General features: G+C 51.3%; 1 protein-coding gene across 1 annotated transcript in view; it reads left to right on the top strand.

Moving 5' to 3' along the window:
• Positions 1-6,059, top strand: part of LOC103763632 (argininosuccinate lyase) — a 12,704-nt gene extending 6,645 nt beyond the window's left edge. Inside the window, exons 2-16 of the mRNA XM_018076651.3 lie at positions 9-203; positions 844-927; positions 1,213-1,269; positions 1,522-1,619; positions 1,779-1,856; positions 2,280-2,357; positions 2,502-2,554; positions 2,922-2,984; positions 3,167-3,281; positions 3,933-4,017; positions 4,184-4,243; positions 4,508-4,591; positions 4,790-4,870; positions 5,238-5,344; positions 5,819-6,059. Of these exons, the coding sequence (XP_017932140.2) occupies positions 9-203; positions 844-927; positions 1,213-1,269; positions 1,522-1,619; positions 1,779-1,856; positions 2,280-2,357; positions 2,502-2,554; positions 2,922-2,984; positions 3,167-3,281; positions 3,933-4,017; positions 4,184-4,243; positions 4,508-4,591; positions 4,790-4,870; positions 5,238-5,344; positions 5,819-5,969 (1,389 nt within the window). The 3' untranslated portion in view covers positions 5,970-6,059. The remainder of the gene's footprint in view (positions 1-8; positions 204-843; positions 928-1,212; positions 1,270-1,521; positions 1,620-1,778; positions 1,857-2,279; positions 2,358-2,501; positions 2,555-2,921; positions 2,985-3,166; positions 3,282-3,932; positions 4,018-4,183; positions 4,244-4,507; positions 4,592-4,789; positions 4,871-5,237; positions 5,345-5,818) is intronic.
• Positions 6,060-7,933: the final 1,874 nt, after the last annotated feature.

Genomic DNA, 7,933 nt, shown 5'->3' with positions numbered 1-7,933 from the left:
ACTTGCAGGGGGATAAAATGATGGCAGGAAGGTTTGTTGGAAGCACAGATCCAATCATGGAGATGCTCAGCGCTTCCATTACTGTTGATCAGAGACTGTCTGAAGTTGATATTCAGGGGAGCATGGCTTATGCCAAAGCCTTGGAGAAGGCTGGAATCCTGTCTAAAACTGAGCTGGAGAAGATCCTGAGTGGCCTGGAAAAGGTATGTCTCTCCTTCACAAACTGTGATGTGTGCTGGAAAGAATGGCTCCGTACCTGACAGCATCTGAGCTGCTGTTCTAAAGAGCATCCTTAAATGTCCTCGTGTCCCATCATCTTCAGACTGAACATTCACTAGGAATCATTTCAGTATGGAGTAAGAACATTCTTTTCCTGCTGGCACATGGGATCCTTTAGAGTCTGGCTGCGCTCTGGTAGGAGGCAATGCATAGCATGTGTAGGGGGGAAGAGGAGTCAGCAGCGAAACGCTTTTCTTAAAATATCCATTGTTGTTCCTCACCCACCACGGACAACGGTGAGTCTGCACAATGTTTTATAGGAAAACCTTTGTGGACAATGCTAAAGCAATCACTGACCTTTTGGCTCACTTCTTCCTTGCAATGCTTAAATCCTCCTAGAGCCATAACACTGCAGGATTGCCATGGGTAGAGAGATGAATCCCAGCAGTACAGGATACAGCAAGCAGCCAGCCTTGGCCTGAATACCAGAGCTCACATGAGACTTAACAACTCTTTGGGGTTAAATTTTCATGGGGATGGCAGGAATTTGCTGGGGACCCTTACAGCCCCCCCCCCAGCAGGGTAACTGTTGTAGCTGACTGGTGTTTCTGCTGGTGTTTGTAGATCTCTGAGGAATGGTCCAAAGGAGTCTTTGGTGTGATCCAAACTGATGAGGACATCCACACTGCCAACGAACGCAGGCTAAAGGTTTGGGTTCTCTAATCTCTTGTTCCTGTTCCTCTGTAGCTGGCCCTGCCTGATGTTAAGGGCATGTGCCTCTGTCCCTCTGTGAAATTCCTCTGGACCCCAAGTGCACAGGCCAGTGTCTCCAAGCCCCCTTCCATGGAAGTGCCACTGTACAAACACAGAACCCAAACCTGCCCTTCCCCAGAACACATCCCATGGCTACTCACAGGCAGGGAGAAGATCTGCTCATGGAGTCTCTTGCTTAAAATAAAGAGATACTGATAGAAATCCTCCTCTTGTCCTCAGGAGCTGATTGGAGATGTAGCTGGAAAGTTGCACACTGGAAGAAGCAGGAATGATCAGGTATGTACAGAATCACTTTTTTTCCTCCTGTATTCCCCCCCCTCCTCATATCAGGAGACCTCAGACCAGCATGGCCTTTGGAACTCTTCCTGGAGAGCAAGAAATAGTGACATCACCACATAAATATGACCAAATGATGAGAAGATGCACCTTCCCATCACCCAAGACAAGGAGGGGTTTACTTTGCAGTAAAAGTGGGCAGTCACCACGTGTCACATTCTGTGTTGTCTGACCGTGGCCAATCTCACCCAGGTTGTGACTGACTTGAAGCTGTTCATGAAGAATTCCCTCTCCATCATCTCCACACACCTCCTGCAGCTCATTAAGACCCTGGTGGAACGTGCTGCCATGTAAGTCCTTCTCCAAATCCATGGTCTTGCTGGGCCAGGAGACCTTAGGCTTGTTCTTTGACTGACCCCAGTGGGGCAGCAGCAGGGGGGAGTTACAGCCCTGCCCCTGCCCTCCATCCTGGCAGCTGCTCTCACCTCCTTCTCTCCTTTGCCACGCAGAGAAATCGATGTCATCCTGCCTGGCTACACCCACCTGCAGAAAGCTCAGCCCATCCGATGGAGCCAGTTCTTGCTCAGGTCAGCACCTTCCAGCCCTGGCTAGAGGAGCCTTCTCCAGCCTCGGGGCCCTGCTCTGCTGGAGCCCAGGAGTGCATCCCCCTCTGAGGGGGTGGGGACAAACCAGAGGGAAACCTGCAGACTGGGACAGGACCTCCCCATGTTCCTGTGTGGCTCTGACCAACTGGGAACCCAGCAGGGGTTGGGCAGTGGTGACCAACTCCCTGCTCTCCATCCTTTGGCCACAGTTACACCCTGGCTGATGAGGTAACACGGAGAATCTTGTGTTCTGCTGCCTGTCCAGCTAAGGCCTTAGTGCCTTGGCTTCATTCCACCCTCTTGTTGGAGAGGGGATCCCAGGCTCCAGGCATGACAGAGTAGAGATTGGAAAGGAAAGAGACATTCTCTGATTTCATGTGCTCCATCTCCCTTGTCCTTCCCCAGCCATGCTGTTGCTCTGACCCGTGACTCTGAGCGCCTGGGAGAGATAAAAAAGAGGATCAACGTCCTGCCTTTGGGAAGGTAAGATCTACTCTTTGTGTAATCAGTCGGCCTTGCTTTGCCCTGCAAAGTCTTCAGAGGTGCCTTCCCTGCTTCTTAGAGCTCAGTTTTGGATGAGATATGCAAAGTATCTTGCGTGACTCCTGTTTCTTTCTCCCCTGGCAGTGGTGCTCTGGCTGGCAACCCACTGGAGATTGATAGAGAGCTTCTGCGCAGTGGTAAATGTCTCCCTGTGGTTGAGGGGCTGAGAACTACCTGTAATAACTAGGAGGGAGGGAAGCATTGACACAGGGCTCCCAATGGCACTGTAATGCCCTGTCCTGGAGACTAAGCCTTTCCTCCTTCAGGCTTTCTGCTGCAATGAGACAGGCAATGCCTGTGAGGTGGGAGGAGGAAGAGCCACCCCTGCTGCACACTGGCTGTCTGGGCTCACAGTAAAGACCCCAGATGGTGCAACATTAGAGCATGTTTGTGTTCCTGGGACCACTCCAGGGCTCACAGTCACCTGCACACTTGGGCATCCTGGGGCATTCAAGCTCCTGTCATGCCAAGCCTGACCTCCTGTGTCCATCACCTTCCTTACAGAGCTGGACTTTGCTTCCATCAGCCTGAACAGCATGGATGCTGTTAGTGAGAGAGACTTTGTGGGTAAGCACAACTCCATCACTTCTTCCCAGCACTCTTAGAAGCAGGTTCTGAGGCCTTTCCAGTTAACCTTTAATAAGGGCACTGAAATCCACCATCAGGAAACAAAGCTCTAGTCAGGGCTCCCTGGGTTGTCAAACAAACCAGCACCTTTTCCCCCTGCTGATTTCCTGCCTTCTCTGCAGTGGAATTCCTGTCTGTTGCCACCCTGCTGATGATCCACCTTAGCAAGATGGCAGAGGATCTCATCATCTACAGCACCAGCGAGTTTGGCTTTCTGACCCTCTCTGATACCTACTGGTAGGTTTCTGGTCTCTGTGATGTAATTCTCCTTAGCTGTCCTCACCTGAGAGTGTGGGGCAGTGGTTGGGTTCTCTCTGTGCACAAGGCTGACACAGCATTAAAAGGCTGGCACAAAGGCAGCCTCAGGGGGAATATTCCTCAGCAGTGGTCACTTATTTCTCATTCTGGTAACTCATCCAAGTCTGAGTTCAGCCCAGCGACTCCTCCCTGGCAACTGCTGGCAGAGAGAACTTCCTCCTCAGCTGGGAATGCTGCCAAAGCCCTTCCTTGACTAGTCAGGTTTGCAATCCCAACAGACTCCTTGTCTCTCAGAGTGGCACAACCACAACCCTCCCTCCCTGAGATCACTTAGGCTGGCCTGCAGAAACCACCTCTGCAGGGCCGTGGAGGGGGAGCCTCCTTTTTCCTTCCTCTTTGGGAGGTGGGACTGTGTGGCTGCTCCAGACAAGTTGCAAAACCAAAGGCTTTGCTGTGGGAAACATGAGAAACTCGACACTCAGTTCACTGCTTTCCTGCACCATAAAGAGCTGTACAAGGAAAGGTGGCCCACATGTTCTTTTGGAAGGCTGGGTCAGTAGTGATGCATGGCCTGTGTCTGTATGGATGGAGATCTGACTCACCACTGCACTCCAAACACCTTCCTTGCAGCTCTGGCAGCAGCCTGATGCCTCAGAAGAAGAATCCTGACAGTCTGGAACTGATCCGCAGCAAAGCTGGACGAGTGTTCGGACGGGTGAGCCTGAGAGAGAAGCAAGTGGGAGGGGAAACTGCTCCTGCCAGGGCTGAAGCATCTTCCTTCTCCCTCTGCATAAAGAGCAGTGCCCAGTCTGGGCTCTGAACCTGTGCTGGGGGATGTGCCTGGCTCTGTAACTCACTGCCCTGCCTGTTTCTTTCTGCAGTTGGCTGCTATTCTCATGGTCCTCAAAGGACTCCCCAGCACTTACAACAAGGACCTGCAGGTAAAGCACTTGTTAGTTTTCACACCATCTCTGCAGACACAGTTGTCCACTACTGTTGAGCTGTCCTGTCACTCCATTTCCCTGCACAGCCCCTGCCTGGGTGCAGGGTGCTGGGAAAGGGGCTGAGGCACTGCAGTGCTGCAGGTGACACTGTGGCCATGGCAGGAGCCTCTGGGATGACACATCTCTGCTGGCTGGGCTGCTCAGCCTCTTGGGCTCTTATCAGGTTGACTTACAGCCATTTCCATCCCTGTTCTGACACAGGAGGACAAGGAGGCCGTCTTTGATGTTGTAGACACCCTGAATGCTGTGCTCCAGGTTGCCACAGGAGTGATTTCGACCCTCCAGGTCAGTTCAGTCTATACTACTGAACATGGTCATGGTGCACATTCTGTGAGTGACACAGGAAACAGAGCTCCAGCCTGGTCCTGAGATGAAGGCTCTTGGCTGCCTTGCCCATATTGCTCACTATGGCCCCCACTGTCAGCCAATGTGTCCCCAAAGAGGAGCTGATGATAACACCTCCCTCTCACCTCCCTTCTGCAGATCAACAAGGAGAACATGGAGAAGGCACTGAGCCCCGAGATCCTGTCATCTGACCTGGCTCTCTACTTGGTTCATAAAGGAGTAAGTATCAGAGACTTGGAGCTGTGATTTCTCTGGATGCAGAGTGCTGCATATTGAGGCCCTGAGATAAGGCCTTCTGTTCTGTCCCCAGGTCATGAGCAGTCTGGCTCAACAAACACAAAAGCTGGAAATGCATTCCTTACATGTATCCCAAGCAGTGGAACTGCTGCCAGGGCGGGGCTTGATAGTAATTTACAGGTGGAGTGTTACCTCCTAAAGCCTCCCCTCTTCCACCTCAGAAAACCTGGATTCGGATTGCCTTAAGGGAAAACAGGCCACCCAAAAATGACAGCACATCCAATTTTTTTTCACTGAAAAGCACCCCAGTTGCCTGGTCACTGAATGCAACCTCTGCTTCTCACTGCAGATGCCGTTCAGACAAGCCCACATCGCCGCTGGCAAGGCCGTCCACCTCGCCGAGACCAAAGGCACCACCATCAATAACCTCAGCCTGGAGGACCTGAAGAGCATCAGGTTTGTGTCACTGTTACCTTGCCTTGACTTCCCTCCACAGACACGGATCAACCTCCCTGGGAATGAGCCCTTCCCCAAAGTGCCTGGGCCAGGCAGCACCCCAAAATCCTCCTGGCCTGAATACCAAGGCTGTTCCTGCTGGGACTGAAAACACTGAAGGGGGACAACATTGCTTCCATTCTGCTGCAGCTGGACACGTGCATCAGCTCTTGGGAGGGACTGGGAGAAACTCATGCCCTGCCCTAGAGGCACCAGTCCCCTGAGGGGCTTGGCTCTGAACTTCCTCCATCTCCCCTTAGAGCTGACTCTTTGGTCTGCCACCAGCAGCTTCTGTCAGGCTCTGCAGAAACAGGGCTGCAGGAGGCCTTTCCCCTGCTCTGCTCTCACTCCTGCGCCCTCTCTGCAGCCACAGAGCACATAAAGCAGCCCAGAGCCCCCCGTGCTGTGCACTGACCGCCCTCCCTTTGCCCCCAGCCCCCTGTTTGGCAGCGACGTGTCCCAGGTGTTCAGCGTGGTCAGCAGCGTGGAGCAGTACACGGCCACGGGCGGCACCGCCAAGAGCAGCGTGTCCGCCCAGATCGAGCAGCTGCGGGAGCTGCTCAAGAGGCTGAAGGAACAAGCTTAGAGTGTGGGGAGAGATCCCGTGGATGCAGCGTTGTGCCTATCCCACTAATCTGGAGTTAATAAACACTGGGGTGTCTGTAGTTCGCTGAAACTCCTGTCTTGTGTCTTTCTTCGTCAGCGCAAAGTTGGGCTCCCTCAGCCCTCATGAGGTTTGGGCTTTGAGAGAATGTGGGCTCTTCCCTCGCTTGTAAATGTGTCTCTTGGAGGGGAGGCTGGCAGAATTGAAAAAGGGAATTGATTGTCCCTTTTTACCCAGCAAAATTTCTTTTCTGCCACAACATTGTAAAGCCAGTGTCTTGCTCAGCACCTTCTCCCCGTGCTGATGCAGCAACACGTTGTTGACTCAGACTCTGTGAGACACACAGGTAATGGCAGTAACACAAGCATTGCCTCACCAAGTTTGGGGCAAGAGCTGCAGCACAGACAGTACAAACTGCCAGAAGCCAAATCTCCTACCATTAACAAAGCACCCCAGGGAGACACAGTGCCTTCATTCTACTTTGGACTGTTTGTGCTTTGAACATGTGGTAGAAGGACCAGCAATAGCAAACTTCCCTTTTTTCAACATTTCTCACCACTCTCTCTCCTTTTTCTGGCCCTAAATCTGATCCACTTTCCTGGCATTTAAAGAACAGCACATTTCAAGTACCTGTCCACAAACCTCCTTTCTGTTTGCTCCTTTACTTCCTGCTGTGTTTCTGTTTTGGCTCCTGTCTCACTCTCCAGATCTGTTGCCAGAAAATCACTTAAGCACACCGAGTTGACAGGCTAAAGGAACAAGAAAGTTATAGGGAACCCCAAGACTCAGCACCTACAGAGTCAGAAGAAGGGAGTTTTCCTCATCCCCAACCTGTAGTTCCTTTTCCTCCTATAAATTTCCTTAATCTGTGCCCCTCATTTTCCCTATTTGTATCTTCCAGCTCCTGCTAAGTACCTTCAGAGGCCTCAGCTGAACAGATTTCCTCTTGTTCCCAGCAGCAAATGTCTGGCATTGTTCCTCATGGCCAGTGCTAAGTGACACAGGGCCCTGCCAAACTGAAAGGAAAAGGGAAGTTTTAGCAGATTATCACATCTCAGTCTCTTACTTAAATAAGTAGTTCATAGTCACTGGTGCTTCCCACCCATCCACCCCTTTCTTAAAATTGTGAAATAATTTAGATTGGAGGGGCCTGTGGAGATCTCTGAAGTTCCACAAACATTACAGGAGTGTGTGTTATCTTCAGACCTTCACCATCACCCTACTATGACTCATTGTGATTTGGGTTTTGGTCTCAAATCCCTACTCATTACAGACCACAGGAAGGCACTTAAGCCAAGAATTCATGTAGGCTGATTATCAAGTGGTTTGTTATGGATGTAAATCTAGTACTCACTGTTTTTTCAAACCCTCAGCAACCTCCTGTCAAAGCCTGGAGTACAGACATCCATAAAAGATGAACATGACAAAGAAGCACTAAAAGTGAGGGACTGCAGAAGAGGAAGAACCTGGCAACAAAATGGTTCAAAGAGGTGTTCTCAGTAGACATCATGATGCTCTGTGCATCTGGAAGTCTGAAAGAGGAAAGGAAATAATCATAAAGTGGAAATGTTTGAGAAGCAGTGAATTAATTGCTGGCTAGGTACAGAGTCTGAGCCCTGTTCTGGACTGATACTGGAGTACACTGGAAATGCAGCTGCAGAGGCAGCCAGAGGCAGCATCCTCTCTGCTCCAGAAAGGAGCATTCCCATGCACATCCATGCAATCCAGACTTCAACTCAGAGAGGGGTGGATAATGGGACAGAGAAGAACATAAGAAAGACACCTGGACTAGGTCCCTTCCCACATGAATTATCCCAGGTCCTGCGGCAACAGGGCTGGTTAAAGGGCAGAAAAACCCGAAAAGGGGCAAGAAAACGGGGGATGCCATTCCTGAACCTCCTCTAAGGCATCCGACGGCGCACAGGGACAATCCGCGCAGTGCTCTC

Source organism: Manacus vitellinus, unplaced genomic scaffold (genome assembly GCF_001715985.3).
Source record: "Manacus vitellinus isolate BGI_N305 unplaced genomic scaffold, ASM171598v3 scaffold_32_pilon, whole genome shotgun sequence".
Classification (NCBI taxonomy): domain Eukaryota; kingdom Metazoa; phylum Chordata; class Aves; order Passeriformes; family Pipridae; genus Manacus; species Manacus vitellinus.
This window is presented reverse-complemented; position numbering and strand designations above follow the sequence as displayed.